Raw genomic sequence first — 18,114 nt, 5'->3', positions numbered from 1 at the left:
AGATCTATATCACAATTACATTAACCACCAGCAATTTCCTTGCATAACTGTGTGATACAAAAAGGTTACTTATAATTATTTCCAGCACCAAAATGTTCTCCCTGGAAGGATGTGAAACTTCCCAGCAGGGGGTCCCCATCTTTCCTCCAGCTAAATATCTACCTACACTTAAGTAATCTCACTTTTACATGATACCTACTCTACAAACCAATATTCCTTTTGATTCCTTTTACTCTAGAACAATATTTTTTAAAAGTAATGTGGCAAAGTACAATACAGTAGATATGGCATAACTGGAATCGAAAGGTCTATATCCCCTTGTTCTGGTTCTGTCACCAATCAGCTTTGTAATTTTAGATAAAACCTCTTAATCTTTCTGAGACCCCTTGTTCTGGTTCTGTCACCAATCAGCTTTGTAATTTTAGATAAAACCTCTTAATCTTTCTAATATTATTTGTTAAAAAAATGATCATAGAGGGTGATATTGTTTGGCAAAGCTACATGATTTTACAGAATTTTAGCAAGTATAATTTTACAATACTTTAAGAACCATCTAAAATCTGTATTTATATTTTAATTCCAACTACCATTTCAAGCCCAAATGGACAGAAGATGGTCCCCCATTGTATTTATTTATTTATTTATTTATTTATTTAGTCTTTTTACGGCCACATCCGCAGCATATGGAGGTTCCCAGGCTAGGGATCCAATCAGCTGTAGCTGCCAGCCTACGCCACAGTCACAGCAAAGTGAGAGCCCAGCTGTGTCTGCAACCTACGCACAGCTCATGGCAACGATAGGTCTTTAACTCACTGAGCCAGGCCAGGGACTGAACTCGTGTCTTCAGGGATGCTAGTTAGGTTGGTTAACCACCGAGCCATGACGGGAACTCTGGTCTCCCATTTTATAGATTTGACGATCAAAAATCTCCACAAACAGTATTATATTTTGAGGGGAAACTATGTGTATATTAGTGCATTCAGCACACACGCAATGTACACACAAATATAATGGAGATGTTTGTACATTTACATATTATATACAGAGAGGGCAGAGTCAAACTGCATAAAAAAGAGGAGAAAGGATTATAGATGATTTTGAGAATATGCCTTGAGCTAATAAGTACATACTCATTCTAATGTCTCATAATTTATTTACTTATATAATAACTGATGTTGAGAATAAAGACAATGAGGAACTGCGAAATCCTCCATTACCAACAAAAGTTTCAAATATGTTCACTATATTGTAGCTATTAAACAGGACAGAAATATTTCCAACACAGCTTTCTATATTGCTTAACTAGAAATTTCAACTAACCAGAAATCTCTATTTAAAAATTTTAGTTAATAATGGTTTACTTTCAAGATTTTTTGTGACAAATGAAAAAGTCTCCCCAAATGTTTTCAGTTTGTTTGCATTTATCAGAGCTACTAAACTGAATTTCAGATCTGCAAACCCCATCTACTTTTATTTATTATTACTATGAAATATCAGAGGGATTTACTTTCTAAGAATTAGTGTTTTCTCTTAAAAACATTACTTTCAAAATACATTAAAATTATAATTTATTCACTGCCAGTGCTTAAACTGATACATAAGAAAATATAAATACACAAATTTTATGAAATGAAACCTGTTACAAGTAACAGAAAATACTTACAGTGAATGACACTTCGGACAATAGAGTTTAACAGACTGAAAGAGTCTTCTGGGCTTATATGACCTTAATTTTGCTCGGACACGATACTGTTGAGGAGCTTTTTGTTTCAAAATAGCACACAGTGGGGTTTTCTCCAAATATTGATGATCTGTAAGTACTATAAAGAAGTTTTAGATTAAGTTGGAGAACTCTAACCCAGATATAAGTATATTCATGATGTGAATACCCCTGAAACAAACATACACAATCAAATCTACTTAAGTTGTATTAATTGTCAACCTTGGAATGTTTTAACACATTTTTCATTGTCTCTGTCTCTCCATATACACATAAACCTTAAAGATACATGATTCACATATGAATCACTTGATAATAATTTCCAGACATTATGTCCTTTTGTCCTTAAGTACTTCAGTGTATATTTCACAAGAATAAAAAATTTCATTAACACATTACAGTGCAATTTTCAACAGCAGCATATTTAACATTGATGTAATATCGCTGAATCAACAGACATTCAAATTTCTCCAAATAGTTCCACAAGACTCTTATTTAGCATTTTTTTTTTTTTGGTATGAATGCTACCATATAAGTGATATTGTGGCCTTCTCAGGGCATCATATCAAGAGGCACAAGCTATCAGTGTTTGCATTCCTAGGGATATTAACTCTGCTCAGCTGATTAAGGTGATGTTCAGCAGGCTTCTACACTATAAATTTATTATTTCCCCCTTTATAACTAATAAGAAAGTATTTGATAAAGTATAAATATCCCAGTTTCATTAAACATTAGGATCCTGCTAGTTTAGGATCCACCGATGAGTGACAGCTAAATAAATTACTACTATCATGACTGAAAAATGGTGATCCCCCCCAATTTCCTTTCATATTTATTAGCTGCCATTCTATTTTAAATAAGGGCTTTCCATTCAACTTTATTTATGATCCACATGGACTAACAGATTCTTATTTTATTCAATCAGTTCCCTTCTGTCACCAGTATTTTTTATTTTGATAAGAAAACGGTACCAGATTTGACACATGCCATCACTTCTTTGCTTTATGGCACAAGATGTTTCAAAATCGTCTTATAATTCTCCTGTCCCAACCTTGGAATGTGCTATTTCTCCAAGGAGCCGATTCCTTTTAATTGGGAATATTATTTATAAACCAAGATCTATACACGAGGATTGCTCATTTTTACTGAGTGCTATTGTTTCTATGCCCTTTCATTTACAGAGCTAGGGAACATACGCACATATGTTTAGATCTATCCTTACACACCTGCATATGTATGATTACGTATGTGAGTGATACATATATGCAAACACACACATATCCATTTCTGTAACTATCTCTAAAACCGTGAGTACATACTGACTCCTCCAATTCTAATACAATGCCACAGGCTTCTTTCTTCTAGTTCTCCCCCATTTCATAGTTATATACTTCTTCTCCAATACTGAGAAACTCATATTTTTATAATAGCATATTAGCAATGTTTATTTAATGGGTTTGTGTTTAAAAAATTTTCTTAATTTTTTTTAATCTTAGCTGAAGTAATAGAAGGTGGGTGTCTGATAGATTAACTATCACTGCTAACATTAAAGTTTCGGGGTGCATTTTAAGGAGCTCCTTTGCAGACACACCACTAAATACATGATGTCATATAAGATATTTTACATTCTCAACTAAAAAATAAGTCCCATTGTACTACTGAACAGAATATGCTTTATAAACCTTAAAGATACATGACTTAAAATACATATTCAATGTAAAAACATATATTTTACTTGGTTCCATTTTATGCCAGGTAGGATGAAGTAGAGGAATAAAAGATAAATAAGGATGTATTTTTGCCCTGTGTTACATGCTCTCAATATTCGACAGGAATGAATTAGTTGGTAAGTATAAGGACAGACTTCATTAAGCTCACTATTATGCCCGTATCTCAAAAATGAAACACAGTCTTACTTGTAGCTGACAGCTGTTGACATCTTTCAACCTCATACAGTGATACTGATCCAGAGCCTATTATGAGGAAGGAAAAAGGAATTACAGTTTTAAAATCCATTAAAAATTCAATGTGGCATTAAAAACTACAAAACATTACTGAGAGAAACTGAAGAAAATCTAAACAAATGGTGAAATTTGTTTATGAATCCATGTCATCTGTTCATGGATTAGAAGTTTCAATATTGTTAAGAATAAACATTCTTGGAGTTCCCGTTGTGGTGCAGTGGTTAACGAATCCGACTAGAAACCATGAGGTTGCGGGTTCGATCCCTGGCCTCGCTCAGTGCGTTAAGGTTCCAGCTTTGCCGTGAGCTGTGGTGTAGGTGGCAGATGTGGCTCGGTCCCGTGTTGCTGTCGTTCTGGTGTAGGCCGGTGGCTACAGCTCCGATTCAACCCCTAGCCTGGAAACCTCCATATGCCACGGCAGCGGCCCTGGAAATGGCAAAAAGGCAATAAAAAAAAAAAAAAAAAAGAATAAATATTCTCCCCAAATAGATCTGTAGACTCAGTACAATCCTAATGAAAATTGCAGAGGCTTTATTATAGAAAGAGACAAGCAGATTCTAACTTCTAACCCTTAAGCGGAAATGCAAAGAATAGAGAATATGGAAGATAATCTTAAAGAAAGAACAAAATTGGACTCATACTATATGACTTCAAGACCTACTAAAAAGCTATAGTAATCAAGAGAATATGATACTGACATAAAGACTGATAAACAATATTAATAGAATTAAATAGAAAGTCCAGAAATAAATCCACATTGACAGGGTCATTTGATTTTTGATAAAGGCAGCAAAGCAAATCAAAGGGAAAACAAAACTCTTTTCAACAAATGGTTCTGCAACAACTGGGAAATTAGTATGAGGGAAAAAAATAAGTCATACCATACCACTAAGTATTGAACAGAAAGCACAGAAGTAAATCCACATTTATACTCATTTGATTTTTGACAAAGACATCAAAGCCATCTTAAAAAAACAGTGCTCCAACTAGAAATTTTTATCTTAAAAAATGTCTATGCTATACTATACTACAAAGCATTAAAAAAGAATAAATAGTGATATGTGCAATGTGATGAATCTCGAAAACAAGTAGTATGTACAAGAGTACATAATATATTATTCTATTTATTTGAAGTTCTAGAACAGGCATAGCTAATCTACAGTGGGGAAAAAAAGAGGAATTTGTGGGGTGGGGTTGGGGCCAAGAATTGACTAGGAAAGATCATGAGTGAACTTTCTGAGAAAGGTCATGGTCCTAATTTTAAGAGGGATTTAGGTTATGGAGGCTTATGTATTAGCCCCAAATCATACAATTATACTTAAGTTGCCCACTTCATTGAATATAATTTACCTCAAGCATAAAAAAGAATTCTAAACAAATTCTGAACTCTAGTTAATGATGTTCATTCATTCAAGTGTTTAGGAGTCATACTTATGTCTGCAAATTACTCTGAAATGCATAAAAAATAAGATGGATTAAAAGAAAGAAAGATGACACAGCAAAGACAGTAAAATGTTAACCAGAAAATCTAGGTGGTGGATATAAGAGTGTTGACAGTACAATTATTTCAACTTTTCTCTATGTTTAAATTTTTTCCTTTTGTCTGAAAAATACATTGTGAAGGAAGTAAAGTGACAGGCAGATGAAATAATAAATTTACTAAATTTAATAGGATGATTCGATGAAAACCATAAAATATGATTTTAATTTGACAAAACAGCAAAAGTTGTGAACACAGCCATAAGTTTTATTAATAATGCTCTTTAAAGTGAAGAATTTAAAACAAAAATGTATCCATATTTTGCAATTACTTTAGCTTACTACATTCAATTCAACATAATATTGTATTATAGTTTTATATTTATTGTGGCATCATATACAAGCATATGCATTAACACTCCTTCCTCAACACTGCTAATAAGTAGCATAAGAATCAATGGCAAGAGGACCTGAATGGACATCTTAAGCCGGCAAAGTAAAATTTCAATGAATCTGATTACTTACTATCTGCCAGTTTGCAAGAAGCAAAAACAATGGCAAAACCTTAAAAGTAGTCAAATAAGAAAATAAGAGAACATATGTGCAAAATATATGCAACAGTCTCCCACAAACTGCTAAGAAAAAAGACAAAGAGCCCAACAGAAAATCCAGTAAAGGATAAGAATAGATAATTCAAAGAAAAAGGGGTAATAAGGGCCAATAAATATATAATAAGATTTTTAAGTTTCCAAGTACTCAGGGAAACTAAATAAGATATCACCTTATACCTAATAAACTGTCAAAAATTACATACATTACTAGTGGCCAGTACCACTGAGAGTGTGAGGAAAGAACATTCTTCCACACTGTTATTTGCATATGAATCCTATGATGTTTTGGCATATAATCTGGCATCATCTGAAAATAAAAGATGTGCTTATACTTTGATCCTTCAAACCTACCTTTAGGAGTTTATTTTAGAGAAACAAAAGCATGGAAGTATAAGATTGTTCAAGAGTGTTTATTAAACATTTGTAAGAGCAAAAAACTGGAAAGAAACAATGTCTATCAAATGGAAAATGGCTGAGTTAATAACGTTAGATTCATATTATAAAATATAATGCAACTATTAAAAGAATTAGTTTGAGCTATATGAATTACCCCAGAAAGAGGTCTATGGTATATTATCAAAGAAAGCAATTTGTATAATATGGTCTTATTTTTGTAAAAATTTTAAACAGAGGGAAAAGTTGTATCTGTTTATGCAGAGTATACATATTTGTATTAACATGAAGGTGTTGAAGGAATCACAGAAAATGGTTAATTTTACCTCAGTGAGTGGGCATAAAGGCATGGGAAAGCTATGTAGCTTGATATTGTCACATATACTACTTTTATAATTTAAAAATAATTAGAAAAACCTTTTGAAAGGAGAAAAGACATTTCAGAAAGTATAATTACATATTATACTCTCTTCAAATGATTGTCAGTTGAAGTAAATTTGCCTCCTAATGGTAGTTCAACTAATCACAGATCAGGTTAAATGCAATCACCAAGGTGACAGGAAATAAGAAGAATTTTAAGGTGGAGAAAATGAAGAACTAAACATGTATAAAATATCAAATAGCCTGCAGTTGAATCTGACTCACTTTGCCATCAGGTGGCTAAGTGACCCTGGGCAAAGTAGATGACTTCCATCAAAGCTTCAGTTTCCTTTCTGTGAAAGGGAAGAATAATATCAACCTCAGAGGAATGCTGTTAGGATTAAGCATGCCTGTTAGGATTATCAAGCCACATATGTTAATTTTAGTGTTTATCATATCGGTAGAGAAAGTGAGTAAATCCTCACAAAATGGATCATAGTAGAGAAGGAGCTAGGTTGTAAAAAAAAAAAAAAAAATAGAGGATAGAAGCATGACATAAATTCTGTCTCAGAATATACAAGCAAATAATAAGACAAGAGTGCTAAGGAAACAAAGTTTATACATTGAGTATTTTAAAATTTAGATTTGAATAGTAACCTATTCAGGTAGGCAGTAATATAAATACACAACAAATTGTCAGTATTTTGTAATCAGGTACTTGATTAACTCAATAAAGGCTGGGAATGCTAAGCTATGAATGATCAAAAACCACTGGGGTTACTTGAACTAACGCAGCAAAAACCACGTTTGATACTTTTAGAAAGTAAGAAGCAGGGAGTTCCTGTGGCTCAGTGGTAAAGAACCCAACTAACATGCACAATATGCATGAGGATGCAGGATTGATCCCTGGCCTCACTCAGTGGGTTAAGGATCCAGAGTTGCTGTAAGCTGTGGTGTAGGTCGCAGATGCGGCTTGGATCTGGCGTGACTATGACTGTGGTGCCGGCCGGCTGCTGCAGCTCTGATTTGTCTCCTAGCCTGGCAACTTCCACATGCTCTAGGTGCGGCACTCAAAAGCAAAAAAAAAAAGAAAGAAAGAAAGAGAATTTATGTTGATAAAGCTATTTTACTCACCAGAAACTAAACTGGCAACACTAAAAATTGTCCTTACTTATTAGAAGTATGGGATTAATAGATACACTCACCATATAAATAATAGGTAAACAACAAAGATTTATAGTATAGCACATGGAACTATATTCAATATCTTGTTAATAACCTATAACAGAAAAGAATCTGAATTTGTACACCTGAAACTTATGCCATGTTGGAAAATCAACTACAGTTTATTAATAAATTAAAAAAATTGTCCTTACTTGAAATATTTGAAAAGGTGTCCTCTTGTTGTGATTGACATATACCATCTAAGCACTGACTGGCTGGTAAATCTGCAGACTCTAAAACCCTATAATTGAAAGAATACAATTTTAAATTGCATAAGACAAAGTCAAATAATGGTCAGTTTAGCTCTACCCATAGAAACCAAGAGCTTACTGATATTACATTAAAAATTCTGTGTGTGTGTGCATTCTTCAATAAGCCCATAGCTTTTATCAATTTATCAGGGGGTTCTAAGAGACCCTCAAATTTAAAAAAAGAGCTTACTGATATTACATTAAAAATTCTGTGTGTGTGTGCATTCTTCAATAAGCCCATAGCTCTTATCAATTTATCAGGGGGTTCTAAGAGACCCTCAAATAAAAAAAATTAAAAAATTTCTACCCATAGAAACCAAGAGCTTACTGATATTACATTAAAAATTCTGTGTGTGTGTGCATTCTTCAATAAGCCCATAGCTTTTATCAATTTATCAGGGGGTTCTAAGAGACCCTCAAATTTAAAAAAAACTAAGTCTGGAAAAACACAAGTGGAACAGTGGGATGACGTAATACTGCAAACAAGCTGTGTATTTAGTAGATGACATGCTAGGTCAGAACAATCTCACTCTAGACTCAAGGAAGGAAATATTATGCTGCTATATACTGCATATGAGGACTAAAGTAGGGAAACCAATAGGAAATTATTAAAACAGCTAATTGAAATGATATCAAAATCACACTGTTTCCAATATACTAAAACTTAGAAAATAGTTACAGCATTTCAATTTATTAAACAAGGTATTTTATATCTCTTGGAAGATATGCAGAAGAATTATTTTTATTTTTCTGGAATACTGGTCTAAGACTTTTTGCACACAATGACTAATAGGAATACTTCAGGGAAAATGAAACCACGTACAGCAGGATTTAAGGTACTGTTCACTTTCTGGGCACACTAGAAGTTCTAAAAATATGATACCCTGAAACATTTCTGCTATCTATTTTATCAGTTCCATGCCCTTACAAAAGGCAGTATTTTCATGGAGGATCAAGTATGTTTGGTATCCTAGATACATATACTAAGTTTTCCAAACTTTAGCTAAGCTCCAGTTTCCGCTCTTTGTTGCTGTACTTGGAGAAGATGCACAAAGGGTAGAAGAACATTAAGTGCAAAGAGTAGATGTAAGAGCCTAGTAAATGTTGGAAAACTTGGACTAGAAACCTAGCTCTGTAACTATTTGGTTATTTGAATCTATAATACTTGATTTGTTACATTCAGGTTATCTATTTAAAAAAAAAATAAAAAGGATACTGGGGGAGTTTTCTTGTAGGGCAGGGGGGTTAAGGATCTGGCATTGTCATTGCAGTGGCTTAAGCCACTGCCATGGCGCAGATTTCAGCCCTTGGCCCAGGAACTTCTATATGCCCTGGGTGCAGCCAAAACAAACAAACAAAAAATTGATAATAGCATAACAGGCTCTGGGAACGAATTATAAGGAACCCACCTCAGAACATTATTATGTTAGAAATCAGCTAAATACCTTATTTAAAATGTCTAAATAGTATCTAATATGCTTACTTTTTCAGTTGATCCACGTCAGAGTTACTTTCTGGCAGGACTCTGATTCCCCGACCATAACTGGTACCTCCATGAAGATGAAACTCCAGGGCTAAAAATGTTGCCGTGTTCTCTGAATTGACTGACTGGAGCTTTGTATGGAGGCTATAAATTCTAAGAAAGCTTCCAACCTAAAAATAGATTATGTATTATTTAGAAAATTGAGAAAAATCAATAATTTCTCATAGTCACAATACTTAAAAGCCAATATGGGACACAGACCAATAACTAGGAGTGTTAACCCATAAGAAAGGATACTAGTATATGTTATACTGGTGTGCACTCAATATCAGCTGTAGGACACTAAACCAAAACATGTGTGATGTGTGTGCAGGCACATATGCGTGTGGTGTAGATGTGTAGGTATACAGATATATGCACGTATAGATATGTTTTTGCATGTTTGCATGCATATTTTTCAAATGTAAAGACATTTCCATTTTAGAGATATTAAAATGTGGAATAAGATTGAGGTTTTTTTTTTGGCATTTTAGGGCTGCACCTGTGGCGTATGGAGGTTCCCAGGCTAGGGGTCCAATTGGACCTAGAGCTGCCGGCCTACACCACAGCCACAGCCACATCAGACCATCAGACCCGAGCCACATCTGCGACATACACCACAGCTCACAGAAATGCTGGATCCTTAACCCACTGAGCGAGGCCAGTGATCGAACCTGCAACCTCATGGTTTCTAGTCAGATTTGTTTCTGTTGAGCCATGATGGGAACTCCAAGACTGAGTCTTAACATTGGTAAAATACAGTAGTTAAGATACCTATTACCTAAATCACATCTGAGCCCTCTATATAATTAAGAAATCTATTCAATTAAGGTTTCTGAAAATAACCTGCTTTAACTAATTTAAGGTAAGATTTAATTAAATACGATCACTAAGACACTCTCATTATAAGAATACTAGAAAATATTCCAAGTATTCAATACTATATCAAGGTAATACATTCCCTCTACTCCATAAGTTCTATGGAAAGAAAATGTGTAATAACGTTGAGTCCATATACCATTAACGTGAGACACATTCCATGAGTTCAAGTATAGAATTAAGCTAATTACAGTTTTGAACCAAATGTCCTACAGTTAATTTTAGATGTTTTGCTAAACTTAGTCTTAAAAATATCTTTAATTACAGAGTATTTGATATTCTTTTAACATAGAAGACTTAAAAAGAGATGCAGAGAGTTTGTTAAAGAAACTGTCACACCTACTCAAAGAAGGAAGCCATATAGCCTAAATCACATTTATTTTTATGAGGGGTTATTAAAAACAGGAGTTAGTTATCAACTAGGAAATTTAACTCATTTGCATAAAGCAGCACTCCTGACTACTGAGGACTGTGGGACTACTATTCTCTTTTTTCCCTACAAGGTCAAGGCTGAGTAACAGTGGTGAGATTCTGTGTAACAGAAAAGCTGTACATGGGGGAATATAAACAAAGATGAGGTAGTAAAGTAACCTCGTCCCTTTGCTTATTGTCGTTTCAGTTCATTGTATTTCTCTTCATCACCCTCTAGATTTGATAGAGAGAAACGAGGGGAAAAAAGAGGGGGAAAATCCACATTCCTGGATGCTACCAGTTCATTCTCAAGGGTCTTTTTCCCATCCAATCATGGGTTTCACAAAGAGGAGGTAAACTGACAGAACACTGTAAACTGGCTATGATGGAAAAAATAAAAATCATTAAAATAAAAAAAAAGATATAAAGCATTTTAGTCTTTTCTCTGACTTCTTCCTCTGACAGAATTGCAGGGAAGCAGGGTAAATAGGGTCAGAGAAGGAAAACACAAAAAGAAAAAAAAAAGGTGTCAGTTGTACTATCTTCTTTACTATTATAATTCCTAATAAAACAAAATTATGTTTTAAAGACAAAGAGAAAATTTATTTATATACATAGGCTATAAAGATGACAAACTGTTATTTCCAGAAATTCCTTCTGGAGGCAGCATTGTACTATTTTTTAAAGCTTGCTAAATATACTATAAAATGAGCCAGATGCTCTATTATAATAGACAAATATATACAAGACAAACAGTCTTGTCAATAATGTGATAAGATTCTAAAAATATAAGTGAGTCATAACCCAAACACTATAAAACATCTCTTTAAAAAATTGTTATTAAAGCCCATTTTAATACAGAAACAATAAAAATAAAGCAAAGGACATTGGCTATTAAGAAATCACCGTTACTTTAGAAATAATTTAAATACTCCTTCCTTATAAATTTCCAAAAATTTCCTTTAGGTTTAATATTTTTGGTGTGTGTCTTTTTAGGGCTGCATCAAGGCATATGGAGGTTCCCAGGCTAGGGGCTGAATTGGAGCTGTAGCTGCTGGCCTAGGCCACAGCCATAGCAACCTGGGATCCGAGTCACGTCTGCAACCTACACCACAGCTCATGGCAATGCTGGATCCTTAACCCACTGAGTGAGTCCAGGGATCAAACCCGCAACCTCATGTTTACTAGTCGGGTTCATTAACCATTGAGCCACAACGGGAACTCCAAGGTTTAATATTTTTAATGACCTGCGTATGTCTGAAAATAATCAAACTATGCTTCTTGGGTTGCTGAATGCCAAATATAACTATGTATGTTTTATAATTACTGTAAGATTGTATCAGAATAAGTCTGGGATTGAAAATATACTGCTTTCATCTGCAGACAAAAGGTTTGAAAGGTGTGTGTGTGTGTGCACGCAAAATATTTAGGGAATGAGACAACTTATTTAAAAAGTAGGTTTTAGGCAAAATGTTAAGGATAACTTTAGCTGTAAAATATATATAGAATTCAATTACACTGTACTTTATAATGGCCTTAACTGTTCTCTTTATTAAATAAAAACCACACTGTTTCTTGTTTCTATACAACAAAAACATTCCATACATTTCATTAAATATGAATTTTAAATAAATATACAAGGAGTTCCCATTGTGGCTCAGGGGGTAACGAACTTGACCAGTAACCATGAGGATGCAGGTTCAATCCCTGGCCTCACTCAGTGGGTTAAGGATCTAGCGTTGCTGTGAGCTGTGGTGTAGGTCACAGATGTGGACTGGATCCTTTGTTGCTGTGGCTGTGGTGTAGCCCAGCAGCTGCAACTCTGATAGGACCCGTAGCCTGGGAACTTCCATATGCCACAGGTGCTAGTGCAGCCTTAAAAAGCAAAGCAAAATAAAATGAAATAAAACAAAATAAACATACCATTTTAGGAGTTCCCTTGTGGTTTAGCAGGTTAAGGATCCAGCACTATCACTGCAGTAGCTCGGGTTGCTGCTGTGGGGCAGATTTAATCTCTGGCCTGGTAACTTCCACATCCCATGGGTGTGGGCCAAAAAAACCAAAACCAAAACCCCATTTGAAGCAGTCACCTTTGAGTGTTGATTAGAATTCACTGGTATCAATATCATCCAACTCTGGAGATTTTTTAACTTACTGCAAAATGTTTGGTATAGAGGATGCCTCAAAACAAGTAAAATGTTCTATCAACGTGCATTAATTAAATAAAAACCTACTGTTATATTACTTATAAACAGATAAAATCCTTCTTATGCTATTGCATTGCAGATAAATATGTCATGATATCTTTAGAGAAAATTTAATTGCTCTACATTTTCTTAATTATATGTGCTCATGGCACCCTCTAGTGGGTGAGATAAAGCAGACAAAAAGGAGATGAAAATAAATCTGAAAAAAATTCACAGCATTCATGGATTCATTCATTCACAAGCAGATATAACTTATTTCACCCTTACTATATGGAAAGCACTGTGGAGGGTGGTGCACAGGACTTGGACAAAAAAATCAGGACAATAGAGGGGGACAGAAAGACCAAACTATCTAAGTAGCATAGGGGAGTTCTGTGGTGCAGTGGGTTAAGGATCTAGCCTTGTCACCAAAGTGGCTTGGGTTGCTGCTGTGGTGTGGGTTCAGTTCCTGGCTGGGAACTTTTGCATGCAAGGGTGTGGCCAATGTAAATTTTTTTCATTTGCAAAAAAACTATCTGTATTTTAAAAAGACTTTAGAGTTTCCATTGTGGTGCAGCAGAAACGCAATCTGACTAGGAACCATGAGGTTGTGGGTTTGATCCCTGGCCTTGCTCAGTGGGTTAAGGATCCGGTGTTGCCATGAACTGTGGTGTAGGTCGCAGACACAGCTCGGATCCCGCGTTGCTGTGGCTCTGGCGTAGGCCGGCAGCTACAGCTCTGACTCGACTCCCTAGCCTGGGAACCTCCATATGCTGCGGGTGCGGCCCTAAAAAGACAAAAGACAAAAAAAATAAATAAATAAGTAAAAAGACTTTAGAATTGGCTTTATCATTATACTTATCTCTGAAATAAGCTAATCAATGCAGATAAAATCAGGGAAAAGCATCAAAACCGCATCTTCAACAATCTTCTCTGATATGAAAGGTATGAACATGGTCATAAAGGACCAACAGAGTGTAGTTATCACCTTTTTGGACCTGGACTTTAACCCATTTTACTGAGGTGAATGGGATTATTTGTAACACAGTGTGAAAGTGGTAATATTTCATCCTTTAAGAACATTTATTTACAAAGGAAAAGGGGCACTAAAATTCAGATCTAAAAAAATTACAATTTGCTTTTCCTGTTTTCTTCCATTAAGTAGGCTGTATAACTCCCTAAAAGTAGGATGGAAGCTATTTACAATAAAGAAAATCATTTCTTCATACTGCTTAAGAGGGCAGGCTCCGGAAATAGACGTTACACATTCAAACACAGGGTTAGTGGCTGTGAAATCTTGGACTTAACCTCTCAGTGCCTCAGTTTTCTCACTTGTAAAACAGAAATGATTATAATACCTATTGTGAGACACAATGCTAAATAAATATGAAGTGCTTAACAAATTTTACTATTAGTAATGTTATTATTGCATCATTCTTTGCTAGAAAGATACTTTTAGCCTATATATATATATATATATATATATATATATTTTTTTTTTTTTTTTTTTTTTGTCTTTTTGCCTTTTCTTGAGCAGCTCCTGTGGCATATGGAGGTTCCCAGGCTAGGGGTCCAATTGGAGCTGTAGCTGCCAGGCTAAGCCACAGCCACAGCTACACGGGATCCAAGCCACGGCAATTCCGGATCACGGCAATTCCAGATCCTTAACCCACTGAGCAAGGCCAGGGACCGAACCCGCAGCTTCATGGTTCCTAGTCGGATTCGTTAACCACTGCGCCACGACAGGAACTCCAGCATATATATTTAATAAGATAGAGTAAAACGAAGAAAAACATTCCTTAAGATGTTATTAATAAGCAAGAAGTGCCATAACTAAACAGTGTACTTTTACCTAGAAAACTATATATCAAAAATAGTGAGCATATTCTAATAAACTGTATGGTACACACAGACACACACAATTTATATTTTAGACTTGGATTAACAATTTTTGAAACTAATGAGTACAAAGTCATAGACTGGATTTTATCAACCCAGTTAACAAAGCTTATCATTTAGGTTTACAAGTATTTTATACATCCTTTGTCACTTTACATATTTATTTATTTGGTCACACCCATGGAATGTGTAAGTTCTGAGGTCAGGGATTAAATCCCGGCCACAACAGTGGCAATGCCATCAGGGAACTCCACATCTTTTGTCATTTTAAAGCAGTATATCTTGAAGAATAAATTTTTCCTTCTTACTTCCATAGTGAAATTGGGCACAGCTTTAAGATATTCAGGAAACACTCTTTGATTTAAAAAATGTTCAAGCATTATAATTTATCTTCTAATAATGTATTTCAAATACACATTTTAAAAATCATAAGAAAAAATAACATTTTAACTTCATATATCTTCTAATTACATATTTCAAATACACATTTCACAAATCAAAAGAAAAATTAAAATTTGGAGTTAATTTCTAGACTTCAAATATCATCTAACACATGATTTATCCTAAAATGTATAAAAATACAAAAGAGCAAACACGCTTGCCACTCAACATCACCTTCAGAGATTTGGCCACTTGAACATGGTTATCATAGACTAAAATGTCTATTGTCAGATTCTGCAGCCGATGGATGTGGTCTAAATCACCTTCAAAAACAAGGTCCTGTATTAAGACTCTCCAAGATGGGAACGGAGTCTTGGTGCCATCCCATACCTGCATAAGAGGGCAGCAAAGTTTATGATTTTTTTGTAAAACTGTGGGTGCTAAAGAAGCTTAATTTACTGGTAATATAATTTAAAAGCAATAAATGTACTCCCCCAAATATCTTCTAAACTTTAAATATGATGTATATTCATTCCTGATTGCAAAAGGACCATGTACACATAGGAAATGAATAAAATATAAGGAAAAATAGTCAAACTTCTATGAGCAAGCTTAGAAAAAATATTAACATATTGAATTTACTTTTATCTTTTTCTTCTGTATATTTACATCTTTTATTCTTTTTACTAAACTGGCATTATGTTCTGCTTTTCATTTCTTAGTTTATTATTGGACACTTTTTTGATCAATTTAAATATTCTTCTAAAATAGGATTTTCAGTGTCTTCACAGTATTTCATCTTTAAGATAGTAATTAGCCTGTGCTGTGCTAAGGTTGGAAGAGAGGAGGTCCAGGCTGTGCTACACTATAAATGTGGTGTTTTCCAAACAACCCAGTCAAAAATGGGTAGAAGACCTAAACAGACATTTCTCTAAAGAAGACATACAGATGGCCACTGGACACTTGAAAAAAAAAATGTCTGCTAGTGTCAGATTACAGGGGAAGTACTGAATAATGTTGGTGACAGTGCTACGTTTTAAATAAACAATCATGAGTTTGTGTCACTCACTCGGTTTCCTAAATTATTTAAAGAATCAGACAATCACTTTGGGAGTAGTAACAGTATGTCATACGTGTTTTTCCTCACTTGGAATTTGGTCTTTCATTTTGTATATACTAGTTTTGAGACTCTAAAATGACTTTACAAGTAGCCTAGCCTGTTAAGGGTCTGTCGTTCTCACTGCTGTGGCTTGGATCACTGCCGTGGTGTGGGTCTGGGTCCTGGCCCAGGAACTTCCACATGCAGAGGATATAGCCAAAAGTAAATAAAATAAAATGACTCTACCAGACCAATCCATGAGTCTTTTGGAGCAGGAGTTGAGAGAGTAGAGTGTAAGTCAGACTTTGTTTTGAAATTCTGGAACTTTTGTAATTTTGTATCAAAACTCAATCTGTTAGGAGTTTGATTATATGCAGATCTAATTATTTTTTTCCAAATAGATAACAATAACCATTTAACAATCTTTCTTTACCAATCTGAAATATGATATTATTTTACAGTATATTTAATTATTATATATATATAAGACTATTTTTGACATTCCTAATCTTTTCCATTGATCAGTATTATCTAATTTCATAATATTTTAATATCTGATATGGAGGTTCCATTTAGTTTTCTTTCTCAAGCCTTTCTGGCTTTGTTCTTAATCATTTAATGTTTCTAAAAAACTTTAGAATTACAGTCAATTTAGAAAATAATATAGCTTTAATTAAAACTGCATTTTATTTAAAAACATTTTAGGAAAGAATAAACTTTTTTTAATTATTCGTTTTCTTTTATGCTCCTCAGTAAAGTTTTGTAGTTTTCTTCACAGAAGTTCAGATACTTCCTTCATGAACTCTTGCTTTATAGTCATTAAGACTTTCAAAGATCTTTTGTTCAATTACATGTTCTATTTAGTTCAGAGGTGTAGGAAAGTCATATTTAACTAATATTTTAAACTGGTTACCTCACAGAATAATTTTAAAAATCCAATTAGCTATTCAGTTAACTGTTGGGGCTTTTGTAATGCTGTCAGTACTACTGACCTTTTTTTTTTTTTTTTTGGTGTTTTTTGCCTTGTCTAGGGCTGCTCCCGCGGCATATGGAGGTTCCCAGGTGAGGGGTCGAATCAGAGCTGTAGCCGCTAGCCTATACCAGAGCCACAGCAACACAGGACCCGAGCCACGTCTGTGACCTACACCACAGCTCATGGCAACACCGGATCCTTAACCCACTGAGCAAGGCCAGGGACCGAACCCGCAATCTCATGGTTCCTAGTCGGATTCGTTAACCACTGCACCACGACAGGAACTCCAGTACTGGCCATTTTTTAAGAAGAGTTAAATCTCTTACTTCTTTTTCTTAGTGAATTTCCTGAACATCATACAGCATCATACAGCTGTCATTATTGACTCCAGAATCCCAACACTAGACATTTGTTTGTTTACCTTCAACAGAAACTGTCACTATGTTAAGGAGGTACACTTTTAATTTTGTTTTGCTAAACATTTTCGTAAATATTTTTACCATTCATGAACATAAATATAATTTTCCTGAAATCAAACCATTCTGATTTTTAAAAATAAACTGTGCTGGATTATATATATATATATGTGTGTGTGTGTATATATATATATATACACACACACACACACACATTCCATTTATGTAAATGTATCTTTGTATCATTCCCAATTTAAAAATTCTTTTCTTTGTCTTTTTAAAAATCAGAATAACGAAACTTTGTTTTCCAAACCTTCAAACTTAACAATTTTAATTTTTTTCTATT

The 18,114-nt window shown here is 34.5% G+C and overlaps 1 protein-coding gene across 5 annotated transcripts in view; it reads right to left on the bottom strand.

Annotated features, from left to right (window-relative positions):
• The window catches only part of POT1 (protection of telomeres 1), a 96,190-nt gene that overhangs the window by 17,478 nt on the left and 60,598 nt on the right, over window positions 1–18,114 (bottom strand). For all 5 annotated transcript variants that reach the window (XM_005673197.3, XM_005673198.3, XM_013985634.2 and 2 more), the window contains 5 exon segments: window positions 15,515–15,670; window positions 9,486–9,655; window positions 7,904–7,992; window positions 3,637–3,693; window positions 1,664–1,820 (listed from right to left, as the gene is read on the bottom strand). In XM_005673197.3, coding sequence (XP_005673254.1) covers window positions 1,664–1,820; window positions 3,637–3,693; window positions 7,904–7,992; window positions 9,486–9,655; window positions 15,515–15,670 — 629 coding nt within the window.

The sequence above is a fragment of the Sus scrofa genome, chromosome 18, assembly GCF_000003025.6.
Source record: "Sus scrofa isolate TJ Tabasco breed Duroc chromosome 18, Sscrofa11.1, whole genome shotgun sequence".
Classification (NCBI taxonomy): domain Eukaryota; kingdom Metazoa; phylum Chordata; class Mammalia; order Artiodactyla; family Suidae; genus Sus; species Sus scrofa.
This window is presented reverse-complemented; position numbering and strand designations above follow the sequence as displayed.